The 24,746-nt window shown below is 31.8% G+C and overlaps 1 protein-coding gene across 4 annotated transcripts in view; it reads left to right on the forward strand.

The window, feature by feature from the left end:
• Positions 1–24,746, forward strand: part of LOC142323147 (homeobox protein PKNOX2-like) — a 67,394-nt gene that overhangs the window by 30,587 nt on the left and 12,061 nt on the right. For all 4 annotated transcript variants that reach the window (XM_075362414.1, XM_075362415.1, XM_075362413.1 and 1 more), the window contains 2 exons: positions 5,643–5,779; positions 20,515–20,653. In XM_075362414.1, the coding sequence (XP_075218529.1) occupies positions 5,643–5,779; positions 20,515–20,653 (276 nt within the window). The remainder of the gene's footprint in view (positions 1–5,642; positions 5,780–20,514; positions 20,654–24,746) is intronic.

A 24,746-nucleotide genomic window follows, 5' to 3' on the forward strand; every position in this document is an offset into this window, starting at 1 on the left:
AATAAGTTATGAATTTTTCATCGTCAAAGATGCGTGTACTTTAGTTACCATAGCTACTATTATTCTGTCTTATGTAATTTAGTTTCTTTTTCAGGATCCTATAAAGCTTGAATACTTTAATTGTTATTTATCAGTATTATTCTCACAATCATGAGGATAACGAATAGTGTGGGGGCACAGGGGGCAGAGCCCTCTGGGTAGATGGGAATGACGACCGAAGTGACCTCAGCAGGTGTCCAAGCCCCCTGCAACACGGGAGTGGCAAGCAAAGTGAGCTCTGTGACCATGGGGTAAGACCAAGGAGCCCCTGAGTTGGCTGTAGGGTTTACCTGGGCCCTGAGGGTCCAGATTCTGGCTAGACCGGCCGGCTAGTCATTTTATATAATAGATATAAAAGCACATAACGTTTTAAAAATTTTATGCTGTGCTTCATCACTCATGGTGATTCACTTTTTTCTCTGAGTATAAACTTTTTTTTTGCATCAACTTCTAAGGTCAGAATGATGGTCTAGACTCATGAACTTTCCAGACTAGCTAGGGATCGAACACAAGCATGTATGCTATCTCCTATGTGACTGTACTAAAGTTAAAATTCCTGAAAATGTATATTACCTGATAAATTTACAGTAAAGCATCCTAGTTGTGGAATAATATTAAAATTATTATTTTATTAAAAAATCACTTTACTTTTTTCAAATCTTTTACTTGTGCTTATGAGCACTTTCATATTTCATCAGGTAAGTGAATGTTTATTAAAACACAAAAGCAAAATAAAAAACTTCATTAACTTTGAAATATAGGAAGGAAATATTTATATCATTCCAGTCATTTAATAAAACCGAATGAATTGCAATGGTTCATGTAGATTAAGATTAGTGATTTTGTGGTTTCTTTAAATGTAATAACTTAAATGAGTTGTTAAATCATTTATAATTTCTCTGATACAGATCTCATTGCCAAATTTTAATTGTTAATTTATGTGTAATTTTTAAGAGATTTCAATTTTTTATCAAGTTATGATATTGTTATATCTTTTATAAAAGTGCATTGTTATTTTTTAATGTGATCTGCATAAGTTAGATTTCTCTCTCCCCCCCCCCCCAAACCCAATAAAATGTATTCACACTTTGAATAACATATTACAAAAACAATAATTAACATACAGCAAAGTTTCATAACTCAATTAATACAAATGTAAATGTTTATCAGTTATCAGAAGTGTTCAAATTGTTGGCCGTTGTTAACTAGATTCTACTGATAACACCAACCAATGAATTACAAACTTCACTAAGCATATCAACTGGTATTTGAGTACATCCTCTATGGCTGCTTTCAGCATGACGATTGTAGCTCATCTTGTGCTATAAACATTATGTTTTGAGATATCCTACAAGAAGAAATCCATTGAGGTCAGGGTCCGGTGAGTGTGGCAGAACTCAATTCTACCTCTGCACTAACCATCTGTTCATCAGATTCCCATGAAGATGTGTGATTGTTGATTTCCATCAATGATGCTCACATCATTATGGTAATATAGAGATGCTCTGTCCACTTGAAGTACCATTCTTCATTCCCAAACATCTCTTGAATGCATGGCATAAAGGATTCCTGTATAAAATTCACCAGGATTCAAGAAAAGAAAGGTCCAGTTAATCCAGACATTGACAGATCGCATCATACTGTAACACCTGGTAGGTTATTCCACTGTCAGACAAGTATTATCAGTTGCCAAGTAACTGGAATTATGATGTCTAATTGAGGCATTTAATTAAAATGTGGTCTCATCACTCCAAACAAGCTTCTTTGGAAATTGATTGTTCTCTTCACATTTTGTGTGGTACCACTCACAAAACTAAACTCTCCTTGAGAGCATAGTTTAGTGTGGAAATAAAACTTTTCTGCTTGGTGTGCTTCAAAATGTGATGGACATTCGATTTTGAAAGTCCTGTCTCACTAGCTACTTGCTAAACAGGAGTTTTCTTATACTTCACTATGACCACCCTTTGTCTTGTGGGGCTGATGGATGTCCATGGTTTTCCAAAATTCTTTTTATGAATGTCGTGAATGGTTTGTCCTTCAAATTTATCCTGGATGTGCGCATTGGTGAGTCTCATTGAAACTGTCTTTTAAACTCTATTTGTACTGCATCATTGTTCTTTGTCTTCCTTTAAGATGAGGTTAATTTCCTTTTCTCAGAGCTCTATCACACCTCAAAAAAAAATGAAAATATTTTGGTAGTTATTTGTTATAAAAGAGTATATACATTTTTTTTGGAACAACAGTATGTGTGCACATGACTTCATGCATGCTTGTAGATGCTGCTGATAATGTTTTTTAAAAACAAATGTTGGTCATATGTATAAAAAAGTTTTGAAGTTTTATTTTCCACATTTTATTTTTTATTATAAATACTATATACTATATTTATATTATTTTCTTTTTTTATTATAAATGCTTTCATGCTTTATTTTATTAATTAATTTAATATTTTGTTATGGTATAAGTCATATATATAAATATATATATTTTTTTTAATATTGATTATTTGTGGTTTTATTGTAAGTTATTGGCATTAGTTTTTATTTTTAGACTTTAATTATTAAATATATCTACTTCATTATGGATTTAAATTAAATCTTTTTTAATTTAAATTTTTTATTGTTTATATTATGGTTATTTACAATTACAAGGATGAATCAAGTATATACAGTAATTTTTCTCTATATATTCTCCTGCATGATCTACACACTTTTGCTAATAATTTGGAAGCTTGAATATTACTTGTCCACAAAACGTTTGAGGATGAGTTGTCAATCAATTGTGCACGCACTCCTTGATGTCTTCATTATTTTCGAATTTTTTCCCTCCAACTGATTCTTTCAAGGGCACAAAAAAAAAATAGTCGAAGGAGGACAAATCTGGACTGTAGGGAGGGTGGTCAAGGGTTTCCCAGTGCATTTTTTCCAGTTTATCCCTTATCAAAATCAGTGTGCAGCCTGGCATTGCCTTGGAGAAGGATGACATCTCTGATCGGCATACCCTGTCTTTTGTTTCAGTAGGCAGCTTTTGTTCTTAGCAGCTGACAATAGTAATCTGCATTCACCATTCATTGATTGTGGAGAAAATCAATGAGTAAAACTCTCTTTCAGTCAAAAAATATTTTGCAAGAACTTTTTCAGCTGACAAGACAGGTTTTGGCCTTCTCTAGGCAGCCCTCATTCTTCCTTCACCATTGCTTACGTGCCATTTTTGACTCCAGAGTGTAATGATGGACCCATGTCTTGATCACATGTGACAGTGCACCTCTAAAAATCACCCTTAAATTGTTTGACCCATGTATGCTTTCAGTTGGGAGACAGTGTAGCATCCCCAAACTGCAACTTTAAATGGATTAAAATTTCCATTGGATTTAACACCTTCATTAGTTAAAAACTTTATGATTATATGTTGTGCAACAGATGATGGAACCTCTCGCTTCCTCATGGCTGTACTGACGAACAGAACAGAGCGGAGGAGCTAACCAAGGTGGTTCCCCCTCTCTAACTCACTGAACATTAACCTTCTACTCTGCCAACCAGCTCGGAACTACTTGCTGCATAGAATAGCAAAATTACAGTTTAAATTTGATTCGCCCTCATATAATATAATTATATTAGATAAAATACATGTTTTATCTAATTAAGTTCTTTAATTCATTTTTATCGCGAGTAAAATGTAAGGCTCTGTTCTAACTGCCATGGATGATTACAATACTGGTAGTAGAAAATCTTATTAGATGACTGGAAGTAGGGAGACTTGTTTCCTTTTTACATTTTAAAGTTAATTATTTCTTAATAAATATATTTTCATCTGATGAAGTATTGATCACTATAAAAATATTCATGATCATATATAAAAGAACTGAAAAGCAGTAAGGTGAGTCTCATTGCCGGGTGTTTTCCTGAATAAACATTTTTCCAAATGTACTGGAATATACTGTTTCCCAAATCATTCAAATTACGCAAATAATTGTGTTTGATGTAATCACCATGGTTACCATTCAGATTTATACTGACACTACTGTTTATATTTCAATGCATTAGTAATTAAACAGTATATACAGATTTCTAATATATTTTACATTTTACATTCTTTTTGCTTTTTCAAGTAAATTTATAATGGGTCAAGCAGCAGTTGTGATTAAAGCAAAATTAATTCTCGATGGATATGTCTCCTTGCAGTCAAAAAGGGACAAGGGCAGTACATACTGGGATTGTAAACATTTGCAAATGAAGGAATGTACTGCTTGTGCTATCATTAGTCTGAATGGAGTCGTTTTAAAAGATCCTAATCAATCACCACCCCAGCATCCACTCAATCAAGAGGAAGCTGAGGCCGAATCATGAGCGACTTTGAAAAAGCTATCATTAATGCTTGCACTGTTTTCCTAAATGTTCCATTATCTTGCTGTTTTTTTCCACTTACGTCAGCCTTATATCGTCAAGTAGAAAGACATGGTTTGCAAGAAAAATATAACAATGTGAATAACCGAGACTTAAAAACAGTGATTCACATGTTAGCTGCACTTGCCTTTGTATCAGCAAATGATGTGCAAGAGATGTTTAAACTTTTATGACAAGATGCACCTGATGATCTAGAGCCAGTACTTACATGCTTTTCTGAATAGTATGTTGTTGGGCACAGAGGAAGAGAACGAAGAACCACTGTCGCCCTGCAATATCCTGTTCAAGTCGGGAATCAATATGAAGTCACTTTGAGCAGACAACATAAATGAAGTCTGGCACAATAGGTTTCACTTGGGTCATTGGCAAAGACCATCCAGATTTGTATTCTGCTCTCAAAGAATTTCAAAAGGAACAAGCAGATAGCAGAATTAAAGTTGTTGAACTGAGCTTAGATAGAGTCATTAAAGCTGCACCAAAGAAGTAATGGCAACAAATTCAAAAGTACATTCAAATATTGATGAAAAATATCCAGAGTAAGTCCACTTGAATATCTTTGAGCTCCTGCTCACAGTATTGTTATTTAATTTACTTATTTTTACAAATGTTTAGGTTTTTTCATGTAAATGTACCAAAATTTCACTTGCAGTTGTGCTTATTTTTTAAATATAATTTTCTTTTCTTCAGGAACAATACCTTCGAGAAAAGGGCATTCAGGATTTTGGTCATTTAGGAAATGCCATTCGAGAAAACGTTTGAGAATCATGAATCTTTACTAAAATAATAATTTTAATGTATATTTTTTACGCAATAAATTACAATAACTGTCACAGTGATGCAATATATTTGAGAATGAATGTATATATGTTATATACATAAAATTTTGATAATGTATTCTATCTTTTGATGAAAAATGTGTTCTTGCCACAGGCACTACAGGTACATTTTAATAAAAAAAGTTAAGTCATCACAAATGAAAGCTCTTGAAATTTGAAACTCTTTTTAGAACATTTCTTTGATGATTTTGTCTTTTCTGATAGAAAGTATATTTTGATATTTTCTCACCTAGCATGTTGGTTAGCTATCACTTGGAATAGTGTCCATAAAATGTAAACAGAATTTTGTCTCCAATGTTAGGAAAAAGGAAGAATGGATGATATTTCTATTATTTCTGATATTATGTTAATCTTTCCTGTTCAGGATCTCTGTCTGCAACCAGTGGTGGTTCAGGCGATGAAGATGATGATTTATTTGGAAATAGAAAAAAGCAGAAGAGAGGAGTTCTCCCTAAACAAGCAACTAGTATTATGCGATCATGGCTTTTTCAACATTTAGTGGTTAGTAATATGATTTTATAGCTAGCTTCACTGTTCAGCTTAAGAGATCTGTTCAAGAAGTTCTATAACTTTTGAAGTAGTGAGCCAGCATCATGTCATTGTAATATTAGGCAAGTGGTGCTACCTAGTAGCATTAAAACCAACTTTTGGTTGTATTAACTTCCTACTGTGGTTACTCATCACCATACAGCTGTTAGTTCTCACAAGTGTAAAGTATTTTTTCTGATATATAAGAAGTCTTGCTTTTCTGCGTAGTGTGTTAATCTTAAATGTTGCTTCACCGTAGAGTAAACATGTATGGAGACTAATGAAATAAGTGTATGATGAGCAGGCGTGAGTTTTACAAATGGATAATTGTAAATAATTTATGTGATTTAAGGCTGGTATTCCATAGATGATGATTTGTGTTTGGAATGGGCCTCAATGTTATCAGAGTTGTACAAGTTAATGACAATTGAAGAAAAAATTTACTGAAGGACCTATCCACAATCCCAAAAAACTAATCTAAAATGTTTTGAATAGTGGAAATGTCAGTAGCAGTAGGGGTGTAATTTGAAAGAGTTAAGGCTCACTAGTTTGCAGTATGCCAAAGAAAATTGTTAAGACAAAAGTTCTGGAACTTTCTGATCAGACTTGGTATAGTTATATTTACAGCTTTTGCATTTAGATGATGATGTGATGCTTAGATCAATTTGCTTATTGCCATGTGCTAATAACAGTTCTAATTGTAAAAATGAAAAGCATTTCTTTAGGAAACTTACTTGATGCAATTAATTGATAATCTCACATTGACAAGGTATGTGAAACGGTTTCAGAGTGCATATTTATTTTAAAATTATCTTGTTAACTGTAATAAATACTTTCTCAGAGGTTTGAATTTTACCTCAACTGAGACTTAACTTATGCTAAGGATTAACAATTTAAGGATGTGCTGTAGAAGTTCATTTGAAAAGACTTTCATTTATCAAGAAAGAACAATTGGGTACTAAGTAATCAACATTCATGTAGACAATTATTTTGATGTGTTTCACTTTTTATTACAGCTTCTCTGTACAGTTGTACAGGTCATTTTTGATGGAACTTGTATGACAAGAAAGACACAATTGGCTTATCATTGTACTTTAAGAAAAAAAAACAAATCTCATAAACTGCGGTTTCCCCCTCTGAAGTAACCGAGTACCATTTACAAAGTAATCGAGAACATATTTTGCGTTAAAATTGCTGTTATTAAGATTATAATAACATTTATCTTTTCTGGTAAGATCACTATAGTTTCTATGTTGATTACTGCGTACCTTTCTCACCTTGATTCTTTTATTATATGTTGATGCATTTCGGAACCACTCCATTGTCAAAACTTATTGTATTGGTACTTTTAAATTTCTCTTTATATAGCATTTGATGTCATCCCTTATCTGGCCTTCTTGTTTATTTGTTATTTATGGTTATACGTTCTTTTGATTTTATTTATCTGTTTCCTGTTTTCAATAAATTGAGGTTCTTGAAAAGGACATCTGCTTGATTGTTCATCTGTTCATTTATGGTTGTTTTATTTGTACTTCTTAATTTAAAGATTTTCTGAAATGTTTATTCTTCTTTCTTTAACACATTTGTGAATTAATTTCATTGATTCATCCATTTTCATTGGGGGACATGTCCTTCTTTTATTAAATAGATTGCATAATTAGAATCTTGTTTTTGATTTTTAAAAGATCTCATGTGTTCATTATATCTTAGTTTTAATTTTCTTCTCGTTTGTCCAATGTATGTTGCATTGCATTTGCATTTTATTTTGTATATATCATTACTGTTGTATATATCTTTTTCTTCTATGTTACTGTTAAACATCTTCTTTAATGTATTATTTGTATTTATAGCCATTTTTATATTATATTTACTAAAGAATTGTTTAATTGGGTAAATTTCTTTCCCAGAAAATGTTAATTTACTCCATGTTTCTTTATAGTTTGTTGTTTTAATTTCATTTAATTTATTTCTATTTTTATTCATTTTTCTGATCATTTTTTTTTACACCCATTAGTTTCTGCTGTTTGGAGTAACTGTTTCTATATGCTGATTTCTTTAATGGTAATTTATGTAGTCTATGTAACTAAAAGCCACTAATTTATGCTCCATTGGTCATTCGAATTGTAAGCTATGATTTCTTCTGTATATTTCAAAATCTAGATTATTTTTTTATTGTTAGGTCTAAAAAATTAATAACTTTGTCTTTTCTTTTTCCATCATATATTTAATGTTATTGTGGAATTTGTTCATTTCATCCAGAATCTTTTCTTCATTATTGTTTATTACTTTTTTAATTACTATAGAATCATCACCTACCTAATATATTCTAAACATCTGTATTTTTTCATGATATCTGGTATATTCTCTTCTGCCATATTCTGTAGGAATACTTTGCTTATTATCACTAATAGTGGATTACCATGCCTAATCCATCCTTCGTTATATATATTTTATTATGAAATTTGAATTGGTTTTGTTGAAGAATTGTTTCTAAAGTTTTAATAATTTCTATCTTCAAGTTATTATTTATCTTTTCCTTACTTAGTTTCTTTTATAAAATCTTTATAGTTCTTTTAATGGTATAGATGGATATAAATTTTCTTTGCCAGATGATAAAATTCTGCAGTCTTCTGTTATTCTTATATTTTTTCATTTTTCTGCTGCTTCGATTGAACTTTTACTGTATATACGTTTTTTTAATATTCCCATGCCTTTTAACAATTTTGCGACGTTGTGCGCTTGTGTGGTTACATGTGTTCTTTTTTAAATGGTGTGTACCCATAGGGGCACACTCTGCCCATTAGTAAAGCATGTCATGCACCAGAGTACATGTTTTCACAGGTTTCTTATAGAATTTATTTTTAGTCTGGCTATACTGTAGGTGTTTAAAATCATACAAGAGCATATTAGAAGTCTCATGAAAAGAACTATTTAATACAAGTTTACAAATAACTGTTTTATTCAGGTAAATATTTAAAACTTTACGTAATGCAAATTCTAAATTAAAATGTTTTTTTTTTAAGTTATAAAATGAACACAGTAAATGGTTTTTGTTTACAAAATGAAATGAAAAGAAAATATAAAAACAAACAAAATGAAGTAAGAAAATTTATTAAAAAATTTAGTTTTGTGACCATGGAAACTGCACATCATGCTTTATATTAAAACATTGCAGGCACATTGGTGGCGTGTTTGGACAGTCTTTGCAACATGTAGACATCCTTTTGGTTTTTTCTGGCTCCTTTTGTGCTAGTTTCTCTAGTCAGATTTTCACAGTAAGGCAGGCATTGTTTTCTTGTGATGTGAACTGGACCTTCCCATTTTACAAGGCTGTGGTTTTTTGGCATTTGTTACCTCCATACCTCTGCTACTGCTATAAAAAATGGTGGAATATTGGCATTGTTTTCATCATTTGTAGCTGATATTAGCTTACCGATTAACTTGTCTTGGAAGAATGGGAACTTGTCGTTTCCCATTTTCTTTACCGATCTCAGCTTTCATTGAAAATAACAAAGGCGTTCACAACACTGGTCTCAAGAAGCATTTCAGTGGCTACTTTCTTAAACCATTGCTAGTTTTTCTAAGTGGTGTATAATATAACAACATTTGTTCAGAAATGTCAACACCTTTTTTAATTTTGTTTTTCCAATACAGCAGTTGGTTTCAGGACTTCCTCCCCTTCCTGTTACGTTTACCTGAATAAGTCAAATTATTGGTATCTTCTGCTCTTGTGGAAACAGAACACATCTCTTGTCAACCCACTTTATAACTTTCACACCATTGTTGTTTTCTTGAGTAGACCTCTCCTTTTTTCAATTTTTTCTCTAGTCGCACATGTAATGTTTTTTTAATGTTTACTTTTCAGAGTGTCACAGAAATAGGATTTTTTACAGCAGACATTCTACCAGAGAAACACTGTTGCAGAAATTATCTGTGCAAAGTATATATGCCCTTCACCAAGGAGATCAGATATGAGATGCATCACAATCTTTTCCGAGTGCCCAGATTTCTCAGTAATGTCTCCCGTACCAGCATATACTTTCATTTTGAATGTGTAGCCATATTCACTACAGAGTTTATATAATTTCACACCATATTTATGACTTTTTTTGGCGTTGTATTAGCAAATTACAAGGTGCCCACGCCACGGAATCATTGTTTCATCAATGTTCTCTCCTGGTATCATTACTTTTTGGAACTGCTCATTGAGTAAATATGCAAAAGTTTTTATTTTTGACAATCAAGGTTCTTCCACATCAACATATTCATTGTTATTGAAGTGTAAACGCTTGAGAAGTATTTTAAGTCTTTGTCTTGTCTGTTTTTTTTTAATTACCTTGTTTTTGTACAAAGGTTTATTTGACCAATACAATCTCATTTTCGGTATTAGGCACATACCCATTATGCCAAATATGTTTTTTTAATTTCTGCATTAGACCAATCAGTGCTTTCTCTCGTCATTGATCTTTGCTTTAGCTTGGTGATTTCCAAGGTTTTATGTGCAAATCTATTTTTTTCCTGTACAACATGATCTATGATATCTTCAGTTAGAAATTGCTTGTATATTATCATAAGATCTGATCGGTCAAAATCATATTGTACCCCATTTCTACCAGTGAAATTGTCGTACAAACAGTCTCCCCCACACACTTCAATAGGATGATCAGTAGTACTTACAGCCAAACCTAGATCTCCTTGGCCACCTACTACACTTTCGATCAAAAAATTTAATTACTTAAATTACGAATATCTACAATATTTACATTATCATTATCTTCAATAACAAAGTTATCTTCAACATTTTGAGATGTACTGAAACTGTCAGAGAATTTCCTTGTTTGTCTTCAGATTATTCGTCACTGCTGTCGCCTGACAATTCATTATCACTGTCACTGTCATGACCTGACAGTGGGATGTATCCACTACCAGATTCTTCAAAATCTTTTATTTCTAGTTTACCCATAGACTCATATCTAAAGCATTGGCTATTTCACTGGGATCCATGTTTTGGTTCATGTAAAAACAACACAATAATCTAAAACATTGCTGGTTTATGACCTCAAACACAAAAGGACTGTATATGATGTAAAAGTGTGGTTGGGAACTGCCAAGTGTATACATAAACCCATCGGGTTGGTCTAGTGGTTAACGCGTCTTCCCAAATCAGCTGATTTGGAAAGTCGAGAGTTACAGCGTTCAAGTCCTAGTAAAGCCAGTTATTTTTACACGGATTGGAATACTAGATCGTGAATACCGGTGTTCTTTGGTGGTGGTTGGGTTTCAATTAACCACACATCTCAGGAATGTTCGGAACTGAGAATTTACAAGACTACACTTCATTTACACTCATACATATCATCCTCTGAAGAATTATCTAAACGGTAGTTACCGGAGGCTAAATAGGAAAAAAAAAAGTGTGTACATAACTAGTGGCATGCCTAGCAGCAGGCTCAGAGGAATAAGACAGCTTGTGTACTCATGCGGGTGCACGATGCCCAGGAGTTATATGTTATAACAAAGGCACATCATGCACCCGACAGGGTACATGCAAAAAAAGTAAAAAAATCATATGATTGTAGTTTTATTTCTTTGAAATTATGCTTGTTTCATGTATATGTCACCAAATATAAACTAAAAAAGTAACAAGAAAATTTCTGAATTTTTGGAAGTATACATGTAAATAACTATAGCAAATAAAAAACTACGTGTTTGGCAGCCGTCACAAACGTGTTAATATATTTGCTAAATATTTTGCTAATTTATATGCTGGTGCATTCATGTAATTTATTATAAGTCTTATTAGTAATTTCTCATTGTTGATTTTAACCTGTGTTCTCATAATTGGTATACTAGGATTCATGTTTAATATACTTATAATCATTTTCTTTAATCAGATTTTAGATTTTTTTATAATTTCTTAATGATAAATTTTTATCTTTTAATTTTATTTATTTCCTGTTTTAAATAAATTAAAAACGTAACCAACAAAAATGAAATATATGTAAAAATATATATATATATATATATATATAATATATATATATTATATTATATTTATATATATATATATATAGCAAGTAAGAGTGTAAGTACAGAATAATAATAAAAAAGAAACTAAAAGAAAGTAATGCACTAATTACAAAATCAGATAAAGGAAATGCAATAGTTATCATTAGAAAAGAAGATTACATAAAGAAACCAGAAAATTTTATAAATAAAACACAATGTACAAAAGAAAAGAAAGATAAAACCAAAATATATTTGGTGGTTCTGATCTCCAGATTCAATATGATTTTTACTTGCTTGTGACATCAAGAGCTGCTGTTACAAGATGAAGATGTTATTTCACAGCGGTTCTTTTCTCTGAAGTAAGTATGACTAATAATACACAGACCTGTTAATACATGTCAAAACATGATTTCATTAAAATTTACTTTACCTTCAGTTTTGCAGTTCAGTTTATCTGTAGCATTTGTATTTGCCTGTTGTGTTCTTTCACCATAACGTTGTGAGGTCAGCAATCAGTTTACTTAGCTTTAGCTCAAGGTGTTCAGGAGAGTAGTAGTGGGAGTGAACCATTTAGTACTGGTAATTCTGATATGGACAAAGTCTACGCTCTATCAGATGAAAGAATTTGCAATTGCAGTGATACCAGTGATTTCTGAAGATATGATTTACAACCTGAAAATAATGTTTCCGAATCAGATATTACATTACCAAGTACTTCGCAGCAAACAGAAGCAACTAATGAAGTAATTCAGCAGAATAATACTTCAGAAACCATAAGTACCGCACTACTTTGGCACCAGATTACTTTACAGATCCTGAATTTTCTGATTCCTCATTGATCAAAAATTAACTTGGCATCTACTGATGTTAAAAATCTTCTTGATATTTATCAGTTATTCATAAATGATGACATTCTTCAGACAATAGTTGAAGAAATGAATAGATATGCCACAATTATACTTAGTAGCAAAAATAGCAATAGAAATTCACATGTAAAAAATTGATTGTCAACTGTTATAGCTGAAATAAAAAAGTTTTTTTTGTTCTTTTAGTAATATTCATTTAGTTTGTATCCCTTTTACTAAATTGTAGTGGAGTAAAGATAAAATGTTTTGAAACAAGTTTGTTGCACAAGTCATGCCCAGGGATCAGTTTTACAACTTCTTAGGTTCATTCATTTCTCCAATAATGAAGAGTAATGTAATAACAGACTAAGAAAAATACAGATAGTATTGCTGCTAAAAAATTTTTTTTAAATTCTTGAACATGAAAGAGACCTGGTTATTGACAAAAGTACAGTTCCATTCAGAGGTAAATTAATATTTCAGCAATACTTGTCAAATCTGTAATCCTGTATCTCACTGATATGGGATGAAGGTGTATAAACTGTATGATAGACGGATATACATATAATGTAAGGGTTTTCTTCCGGTTGAGGAGATACGACTTCTAACAAGGGACTTACCAAAACAGTGGTAAAAAAACTGCTTGATTGTGTGCAGGAAAAAATGGAGGGCATTTGTATGCTGATAATTTTTATTCAAGCATCCAGTTAGCTGTTTACTTGTATGCTGAGAAAATGATTTATTTTGGAACACTAAATAGGGGAAGAAAAGGTATCCCTGAAAATTGTAAATTAAAAAAAATTGAAAAAGGGTGAATGAAGGGCTCAGCAAGGCAAATTTTAAATCATAAACTGGAAGGATAAATGTTCAATATTAATGATTACAACTGATCTCATACATGATACAACATTAGTACCATCTGACAAAAAATAAAAAAATGAAGATATGCAAAAACCCAAGGGTTAATTTTTATTTCCTGTTGATAAAATATAAAATTTCACCGGTTTTCCTGTCATGAACATTTTTGCTGATTGACGTCAAAAATAAGGGACCATTGGCTACTCAATTGAAATTTTATGAGAAAACACCCCACATTGGCTGAATTTGATATTTGGTTCATTATAATATGGATGGAGTTTTGAAAGTTTGTCTGATCTTCTAGTTTTGTGTTGTCTGATAAATCGATGTACTTTTTAATTTCATCAAATCTATTTCATGGCATTGTCTCTCGTCCAAGAGGTATACCTTTATCGAAATCTTTACTCCAGTACATTTTACATGGGAAAGCAAGTAATAGCCTGAGAAATACCCATTGAAAATCTTTTCAAGTTGGGATGAGTTAAAGCTATGGTTATTTTTTCCTTAGCATTTGAAATAGAAAACTCATTAATTTTGTCCAGGAACACATCATCAAAAATTAAATTGAATGTTTGAAGAACTGTTAAACCACCATATTGTTTTTATTTCTTCCACATGTTTACTTATTTCACTATCATCTGGAATTTTTGATATAGTTGTTAAAGAATTTTCCTAATTTGGACATGGTTTAGGTTCCTTGACTTTTTACTTTGCCATTTTATGTTCAGTTGTTCAATACTAACAGAACTGTGGACTTCAGAAGAACCAGTGATATCTGAAGGAATGAGATCACCCCCATTGTTGATAGCAATTTGGTTATCATCAACGTTTTGTTCATCTGTATTTTCATCGACATCAAGTGGTATAATTACTGCATCGACATCGCATGCTGCTTCCTCTTTCTCAGATGTTATCAAGTGCTGCAAGCAGCTGTTCTGTAATATTCTTGTTGAAAACTCATAGCAGAATATACTGGTCAAAGTAATATGTCAGTATTTGTACGCTAATAATTACATCTAACTGTTCGATGATAACGCAAACTACACATTAGAAACTAATAATTAAATTTATATTATAAAATAAAAATAGTTAATTATTACACACTTAACTCTAAATACTGTAAATAAAACTGAAAGATGTATGTAACGTAGCTATGATGGCAAAATTTGTTTTGATGGAAGCAATACACACAGCAGCTATATTTCAACTCGCCATAAATTCCCAATGTTGTGGCAACACAATACTTGCACATTCCATTAATTAACAAACAAACTCAAAGCTCAGTCATAACGGAAATGACTGCAATAAATGAACATAAGAATAACTGACAAAACAAAAAATTTGACTCTAAGAATGTACATACTTTTATTTCTTACGACAAAAAAGAAGATTCTGAATGAATTGGTTTTATAATTATTCAAGTTCACATAAGAAAGGGAATATGTGTAAAAATATTAATAAGAACACATCAATAAAAACTGTATTTATTTTAGAATTAATAACACAAACCAAAATAAAAGTGACATGACAGAAAAAAATTATATACATCATTTTGTATTGTTGCGTTTACACAACATTGGGAAGAAATGGGTAAATCATTAAAAAATATTAAAAAAAGTTTTGTTGTTTCAGAAGTGTCTAAATAGCCTGTTTGCATTTTATTTTTTAATTAATCATATATATTATACATTGATAATAAATTTTCATGCATTTCTGTTCAAAATGTTAATGCTTTTATGTCGAATTTATTTCAGATTAAGAAAAATGAATAAAAAAATTTGTAATTCTTTAAAAGCAGTTCTTGTCTTTGGTATCAAAAATAGCTGTCCATAATGAATACTTTATTTAGTATCTAATAACCTATAGTATGTTGTCAACTCACTTAAAGTTCATCTTTCTTTTTCTGTTAGCCTCTGGAACCACCGTAAGGTATTACTTATGAGGGTGTTATGTATGAATGTAAATGAAGTATAGTCTTGTGCAGTCTCAGGTCAACCATTCCTGAGATGTGTGGTTAATTGAAACCCAACTACCGAAGAAGTCTGGTATCCACAATCTAATGTTCAAGTCCTTTACTAAGAATTTGAATCTTTCAACTCTTGACTTCAAAATCAGCTGATTTGCAATGACGAGTTCACCACTAAACCAATCCGGTAGGTTACTTAAAGTTATCTAGCCACCAATAGATGGATGTATCATAGAATGCCTTCTTGAGAGCAAGGAGACAAGAACCGACTGGAATGGCAGTCCTGATTCTGTACCTCAAGGATAAGAACCACTGAAATTTAATTCTAATAAAAATTGCTCCTGTGGTGTAAGCAAACAGCATCTTGTGATGCCAGCAGCAAGAACCCCAAATTATGAAAGTCACAAAAATTCAGATACTTTGGCCTTGTGGTAATAACCACGATTTATGTATTAAGGATATAAAAACATAAAGTTCCTGTTTGTCAAATCATTCCTTCCTGATAGTGTAGGGGTACTTATCAACCCTGAATAAAGGTAATCTCTATTTGAGTTGATTGTCTCTTTCCTTATCCTTTATTTTTTTCCTTGAAAGGAGTAAAAGTATAGTTAATAAAGTTACATAAATTTTGTACGAATATTATCAGAATCAGAATATCAGTTATTGAAGCCGTCAATAATAAAAAAAATAATAAATATAAAAAATAGTTTTTTTTAAACTACATTCTTACTGAGTTCTTAAACTCTTGGAATGCCTCAGGGTATAACATTCTAGAAATTGAAGGCTGTGAAGTACAACTCTAAAGCCATGCTTAATAAACTGGATATCAACTTAAACACATTGGGTGAAGTTTCATTGCATACTGTTACTTTAATTAGTAACAAGTAACCATTAACCATAGCTGTCAATCTTGTTTAAAAAACGAAATGACAAAAAGTAGAAAATTACCCTTAAATAATGAATCTGTGAATGATATTTACTTATTTTACAAGTGTCATAGAAATAAATGTATGTCAGTTCTATATTCCACCTATTGTTATTATTCTTTTTGTTGTGTCTTGTTAAGCACTATATATGTATATATATATTTTTTTTTTTAAATTCAAATAATTCATTAATATATTAAAAATATAACGACAAATTATCAAAATTATAGTCAACATTTAAAAAAATAATAATTTGGAACTGAGATAAAAGTAGGTGAATTAGAATGTATATTTTAATGTATATCTTAACATGAATTCAGTTTTTCTTCATCACCCTCAGATTTTTAGTTATGACCCTTTAAAATATTGAGAACTTCTTAAATAATAGAATACAAAAATAATAATAATTACAGTTAAAATTCCTTTATTTTACAGACGTTTATTTTAATTTCTTTTCTCTATTTTCTATTTGTGTTTAGTGAAGACTTCTCTTGGATCATCCGGCAGTAGTCATTCATCGTAGATTACTCTGTCTGCCTCAATAATGTTGTTCCATGTGAGATGTATTTTGGTGGAACCTTTCTCCTTGTTCGTCGCTGATGTCACCCGATTTAAAGGGGAAAAGTCCAAATGAGAATGTAAAAAATGAATTTTCAATGACATTCTATATCCTAAATGTTTGTAGTTCACTAAGAAGTTCATTTAAAAGCTGAATGTGGTTTTCAGCATTTTTGTTTCCAAGAAAGCCAGTAATGACATCTTTGAATGACCTCTGTGCTGCTAGTTCATTAGGATTCAGTTTGCTGTCATATAGATTCTCAGGAATTAATTTTCTTATTTGTGGCCAAATGAATATTCCCTCTTAATTTAGCTTCACTTAATCATGAAAAACCTCAGCTAATTATTTAAAGCCATCTCCATCTTTATCTAATGTTTTTACAAAATTCATCATCAGGCCTAGTTTTATGTGTAGAGGTAGTAAAGTAATACAATCTGTTTCTACAAGGGGAATATTGAAAACATTTTCCTTTCCTGAAGTAAACTGATTTCTATTTGTCTAGTCTTTAACTGTGTAGTGTTTATTTCTAGCTCTACTATCCCACAAACACAAGAAACACATATATTTTGTAAAGCCACTCTGGATCCCAAGGAGAAGCCCTATTGCTTTCAGGTCAGCAACGATTCACCATGAGTATTCATCATATTTAATAACTTTAAAATGTTTTGGCATATTTTCATATGTTTCTTTCATTCCTACAGCATGTGCTACCGGTATAGAAGAAAACTTATTCCGAGTTATACAACAACACTGCCTTTAAGTTTCTTTTTGATGAGTCTATAAATAAATGCCGATCATGAATAATGTCTTCTATGTCCAGTTCAGACATTAGCCCTCTAACATCACGGCAGGAACAAATTAAACCATCTCTTCTAAAGTATTTTAGTAAATTTTCATTTTGATTTCTATATACTGAAATTTTAGTATCCTTGTTTAATAAATTTCATTATTTAAGACGTGAACCTAGATCTGCATGTTGCTTCAACAAATACAAGCCATGAATTAGGTCGCTCAGTTCTGCTTGTGTGATGAGGTGAGGTTCAGTATTTGATTCTTCTGGAAGTGTAATTAATATCTATTGAAGTTGAAGAGTCATTGGTTGAGCCTTCTGGAGAACAGAAATTTCTTTCCAGGAAGTTGTAGTGATCGGAATCAGTTAATCAACACCATGAAATACTGGTCTCATAGGTGAACGACCATTTGGGTATGCGATACTGCTTTTATTGTTTGAATTAAAACCGATAACATTTGTTAAGCAAAAATAGTAGTCATCATAATGGTTAGTAGGCTCTTGCCAAATCATAGATATGCCAAAAAGTAAATGCTCTTTTTTTCCTTTTAACCACTGGGTTAGTTTAACGTAGAACTTGATACATGCTGCATGTGAAGTTCAGAATTTATCTTGGTCTCCCAAGGGACGGTCAAAATAATGTTTGTAAGCAGTTTTCATGAGATTCGATACTGGTTTTTGTTGACTTTTCGTGGTGAATTCTCCACAAATGTAACAAAAAATATTTGGATAATTTTTTTCAAATTTACATTTAATAATGCAAGTTCAAGTTATAGATAGTTCAGTTATCTTGTTCTTTGTGAGAACAAGATACTGATATCACTGGTTGAATTTTTTGTCATTTTTTTCTTTTACCAGAGTTATTTGATCACATAACTTCTAAAACAAACTGGTATGTGAAAGAAAAAATTCAAAAACTGTCTCCCCTTAGAAAGTATTTAATTCAATTTGGTCTAAATTCTCTGATATTACAAGTAAAGAAATGATCATTATGCATGGTGTTTTACTGAATATGGCTCTGAAAAGTGAAAAGGAAGAAATGGTTGCAAGAGTTTTTTTCATCTCAATGGCTTGACTCATTTGAATTTTTTTGAATGTATTTTCTTGTACGAGATTTTTCCAAATTTTTGGGCTCTTCATGTGTCACCTCCTACTTCAGCAGCAAATTTAGGATTACATAAACATGTTAGATCAAGGTTAACTAAAGTAAAAGATTTAGATACGTATAAACCAGATTTTTATATTATTATTCACCAAGTCAATGCTTATCTGCAAATGAGTCTACTGTAAGTTTCAAGGGAAGTGTTGTTTTTAAAATGTATAATAAAAATACACCTATTAAACGGGGACTTAGAAACTATGTTGTATGTGATGCAAAAAATGGTTATATTTGTTCAGTTATTCCATATTATGATTGTAACAACAGATTTGTTAATAAGGCTTGAACTTTCATTCACTGAGCAAAGTGTTCTCCAGTTGATCACAAACATGATTAATTTCGCTCAAAAATCTGGTTACCATTTATTCATGGACAGATTTTATACTTCAGAAATTTAGCCAGGAATTATTAGCAATGAGAGTCCATTTAACTGGTGCTGTTCAACCCTACGATGAGAAATGCCTAAAAAAGTAAACAGAATGAATCTGAAGGGGAAATTTGCTGTCCCAGAATCTGTTGCTTACAGCAAGGATGATAAAGTAATGGTTCTTGCGTGAAGAAATTTGAGGAATGTTAATAATAATAATGTTAATGGTGCTGTTCAACCCTACAACGAGAAATGCCTAAAAAAGTAAACAGAATGAATCTGAAGGGGAAATTTGCTGTCCCAGAATCTGTTGCTTACAGCAAGAATGATAAAGTAATGGTTCTTGCGTGAAGAAATTAGAGGTATGTTAACAATAATAATGTTAAGTACGTTTCATAATGCCAATACTACCATTGTAAAAGAAAAAACGAATAAAGATATTCAAAAGCCAAAGATAATTTTAAACTATGTATCACATGGGTGGAGTTGACTAAGCCATCCCCCCCATTTTTTGAGTTATAGTTTTGCTGCAAAACATTTAAAATGGTGGCGGAAACTTTATTTTTGGTAGTTAGGGGTGTCAGTTGTCATCAGTTTTATTTTGTGTAATGAATATCTCGCTAGTCAAGGGCAACAACCAATAACATAAAAAATATCGAATGAATGTTGACATTTGGTTAGCGATGTCAGGAACACAAACTGTAAGCGAGGTCGACCTTCATCAAAAGGTGATGAAGAACGATTGAATGTCAAGCTTCATATTATAAATAAAATGCCTGATAACAACCACGTGGATTGTGCTGTGTGCTCCAATCATTCAGTCAAAAGTGGTAGAAGAAGGAGACTGTATTTTGTTGTGAAATATGTCCCAGAAAATTGTTTCAAGAAATATTCACTGAAAAAATTATCATAATTAATATTTAAGTCTTTTTTTTTTTTTTTTATTAAATGAAGGTTTTTGTAAAAAAAATTAATTTTTTTGATGTAGGCAATTTTACAGTGTGTATATATATAAAGTAACCAATGGTCTCTTGATTTCCTAACTGGAGGGTTAAGGATTAACTTCAGTTTTAACCATTTTTAAAAACTATACTCCTCCACTTATGTATATGTTATATTAATTTATATACCCAGTCTTTTCTGCAAGTTTTTCTTGTATGAACTGTAGAAATCTTTGTGTTTATTCTTTATATAGAAATTTATTGTAAAAGCAGTTTGTTTCTTTTTAGCATCCATACCCTACAGAAGATGAAAAAAGGCAAATTGCTGCACAAACTAACCTTACCTTATTGCAAGTGAACAATTGGTTTATTAATGCACGAAGAAGGATTCTTCAGCCAATGTTGGATGCATCCACCCCTACAGATGGTATGTTAAAACTATATTACATATTTATTTTTCTAAAGTCGATTTTTTCAAGACCCATATCACCTCTGTACTTATTATTATCGTATAGATGATACTCGCCTTATTTTTTCATATAATCTCTACAAAAGCGCTTTCACGGCAACCCACATCTTCAGTTGCAGATTTTTTCTTTTTTGTAAAATATTTTGTTTTAAATTGCATATTAAACTCAAAATTAAAAATAAAATTTAAACATTTATTAAAAAAGAAGTATAAAAATGTTAAAATTATTAAAATTAAAAATTACATATAAAAAATGTGACTTCAAGTATTGTAAAATTAAATAAAATATAATAATATACTACCTGTGTTTGGCCAGCCAGTACTATTGTAACAAACATTTTACACATATTTACAGTAAACATTTTGTTCATTATTATAATATTGGCTGGCCTAACACATGTAGTATATTATATTTTATTTTATTTTATAATACTTGACATATTTTTTAATTCTTATATTTTTATACTTCCTTTAATAAATTTTTTATTTTTTATATATTTTAATTTATTATATTTTAATTTTTAATTTTGAGTTTAATACGTAATTTAACACTAAATATTTTACAAAAAAGAAAAAATCTACAACTGAAGATGCAGGTTGCCACGAAAGCGCTTTTGTAGAGATTGTATAAAAAATAAGAATAGTCATTTTATTTTATTCAATTTTGTACTTGGGTGGATCAAGTTGAATCTTATTTTATATATACATATATATTTTTTTTAAATCGATCCTTTTGAGAATCATATTTCTCTGCACTATACAAATTATATTAATCTGATCAACCTAAGTTCAGAATAATAAAATAAAATAGGATGACATCTACCTTATTCCATAATTCAAGCAAGAGTGCTTTCACGAGTCCCTTGCATTATCAGTTTTCAAATCATTTGTAGCAAATTACACATTAAAATTGAAATTAAAGATCCTATACTATACATAAGATTTAAAGTTTAAAATTGTTAAAAAGATCCTGTTGTTTGATGCAACACCTTTTTTGCACTGTTTTTTTTTACATATTTTGTAGCAGACTGTAAAATAAATCAGTTCTTATTGTTGTGGCTCAGCTGGCCCGTGACACATTGTAAACACACAGAACATAAATAAAAAAAACAAACAAATGAAGCATTTCACAATCACATCCATGCCCCCCGCCTTGAAGAGATTGCTTCAAAAATACTACATAGATATACACAAATAATAATGACAATATTAAATAAGTTAATGTCTAATGTTTCCTTAAAAAGAAATTGGCAATAAACATAATTTGTTAATTGGTCTCTTCAATACACCATTTGAAGTCTTGACAGTGACAACCCAAACCTTGTTATCTTCTGCTGGGATGATGTTCTACAATACAGGCTTCTTTCCATTGTAAAGGGGGAAGAGAGTTCTCCTTGATGACAACCATGTCGCCAATCTTTAAATTAGGTGAAGAAGTGGTCCACTTCTTTCTCTGCTATAGTCCATTCAAGTAGTCTTGCGACCACCGTGACCAGAAGTGTTGCAACAACTGCTGGATTTGTTGCCAGTGAGATAGTTTATTTGCTGGAAGATCAGATATGGAAGGTTCAGGATTAGTTGAGAGTAGAACACCGATTAAGAAGTGAGAAGGAGTTCAAGGAGAAAGATCGGTTGGGTTTCTGACAAAGGAACTAATGGGTGTGAATTTATGCATGCCTCTACCTGTGTTAACAATGTTACAAACTGAACATAAGTTAAAACTGATGTTTTCATGATACATTTTACGTGTGTTTTGACAAATTTCACTGACAACTCCCATAAACCTCCAAAATGTGGAGCCTTGGGTGATATGAAATGCCACGTTATCCCCTCTTGGGATAGAGAGGTTAAGATGGAATTCCTGAATTCCTCGTTCTTCTGTAACTCTGCTAGCTAGCAGTTCTCGCTGAGCACCAGCAAAATTAGTACCGTTATCCAAGTGCATGTCTTTGGGTTTCCCCCGTCTTGAGATAAATCTTTGAAGTTCTGCCAAGAAAGACTGTAGTAAGATCTACTAGTTATAAATGTAAAGCCTTTGTAAAGCAAATGAAAAGTGCAATATAACATTTTACTGGTGTAGCTCCTCTTCATTAGTTAATTTAAGATGAAATGGACTACAATAGTCTACACCTGTGGTATAGAAAGGACGTGTTTGAACTCTTCATCTTGGTAAATCGCTCATAATTTGTGTCTGAAGTTTTGGATTTACCTTGAAGAATGCGATGCATTGATGGAAGATTTTACTAGCTTAACTCCTGCCATTGATCGGCCAATATTTTTGACAAATAATGTATAACAATAACTATGGCCCTACATGAAGCGTTTTGATGTGAAAATGTCTGGCAATCAAATCAGTAAATGTATGACTCTTTGGTAAGACAATGGGATGAATTTGATCTGGAGTTAAATTTGAGTGCTGTAATCTTCCATCAACTCGTATTACGTTGTGTTTACCTAAGAATGGCCTTAGAGAAATGAGTTTGCTGATTTTGGTTAGTGGGTTTCCTAGCGGCAAATTCTTTAGCTCACTTGGAAATGATTCCTTTTGCACAATCTTCACCAAAGCACACTCTGCTAATCAAAGTTTAGAAGCTGTTAATGGATTGCAAAGGCGTGAATTTTGTGCTTGAGAGTTATTAATAAAGCGTAAACAGTAACTCTTTACACGTTGAGCCCTTGTAAAACTAGAAAAATTATTTAAATTGACCATTTGGTTTTCAGCTTTAACACATGATAACACTGTATGACAACGCTCTGGAATTTGATCGCCAATTAGACTAACTGGTAGGTAGACTAACTCTTCTGGAGATTCCTGTGACATATATAAAAATGAAGGCCCCTTCCAATATAAGTTCGCCTTTGTAATCTCATCTGGCATTAAGCTTCTCAACAGATAGTCAGCAGGATTGTTTTGACTCTTCAAATGCTTCCACAAACTGATCTCAGTGTTAGTTTATATCTTAGATACCTTGTTAGCAACAAATTTTGTCCAATGACAAGATGGAGCCTTAATCCATGCTAATGTTATAGTCGAATCAGTGTAATATGAAATTGAATCAACTTGAAGATGTAATGCATTAACAGTTGATTTGCATAGCGCTACACAACTCTAGTCTGGGTAACAAAATTTTCTTTAATGGTGCAATATGAGATTTTGACATGACTAAATTAACAGTGATCATTCCATCATGGTCAATACACTTGAGATATATCCAGGCACCGCACGCGGATTCTGAAGCACCTGTGAATCCATGTACCTCTAACTTCAGAACACCTTTCTGTTTAAGGACTATGGCTCTTTGGACTTGAATGTTTGATAGCATATGCAATGATTCTTGAAACTGAGTCCACTCTCTAAGTAATTCACCAGGTACCTTTTCATCCCATCCTAATGAATAGGACCACAATTTTTGCATGATTAATTTTGCAGTTAAAATTACTGGACCTATGTTTCCAAGGGAACCAAAATCCTTCTGATTGCCGACAAAATAGTGCATTTAGTTGTTTTTACAGCTGTGTTTGCTTCACAAAAAGAAAATTGGAATACATCTTGTCTTCGATTCCACATAAGACCCAGTGTCTTAATTGTAGTGACTGGATCAATCTCAACGCAACCCTTAGCCACATCTTCCAATGGATTATCAGATAGAATGTCTGGATTGTTAGCCCTCCACTTTCTAAGATGAAAACCGCCTCAATGAAGCAGATCACTTAAATTGCGCCATAGTTATTTTGCTTCTTTTATTATCTTGGTTCCAGTCATAACATCATCCACATAAAAATCCTCTACGACTACCTTGGATACAACTGGAAAAGAGGATTCTTCATCCAATGCTAGCTGCTTTAGAGTTCTCATTGCTAGGTAAGGTGCACTAGCAGTACCATAAGTGATTGTCAGCAATTTAAATGTTTTAATAGGATCTTGTGGCTGGTCTCTGTAAAAGTTAAATTGTAAATTTTGTTGAGCTGATTGGACGTTAATTTAACTATACATTTTTTCAATATCTGCTGTTACAACATATGGATATGTTCTGAATTTTGATACATTACT

Source organism: Lycorma delicatula, chromosome 4 (assembly GCF_047948215.1).
Source record: "Lycorma delicatula isolate Av1 chromosome 4, ASM4794821v1, whole genome shotgun sequence".
NCBI classification, from domain to species: Eukaryota; Metazoa; Arthropoda; class Insecta; order Hemiptera; family Fulgoridae; genus Lycorma; species Lycorma delicatula.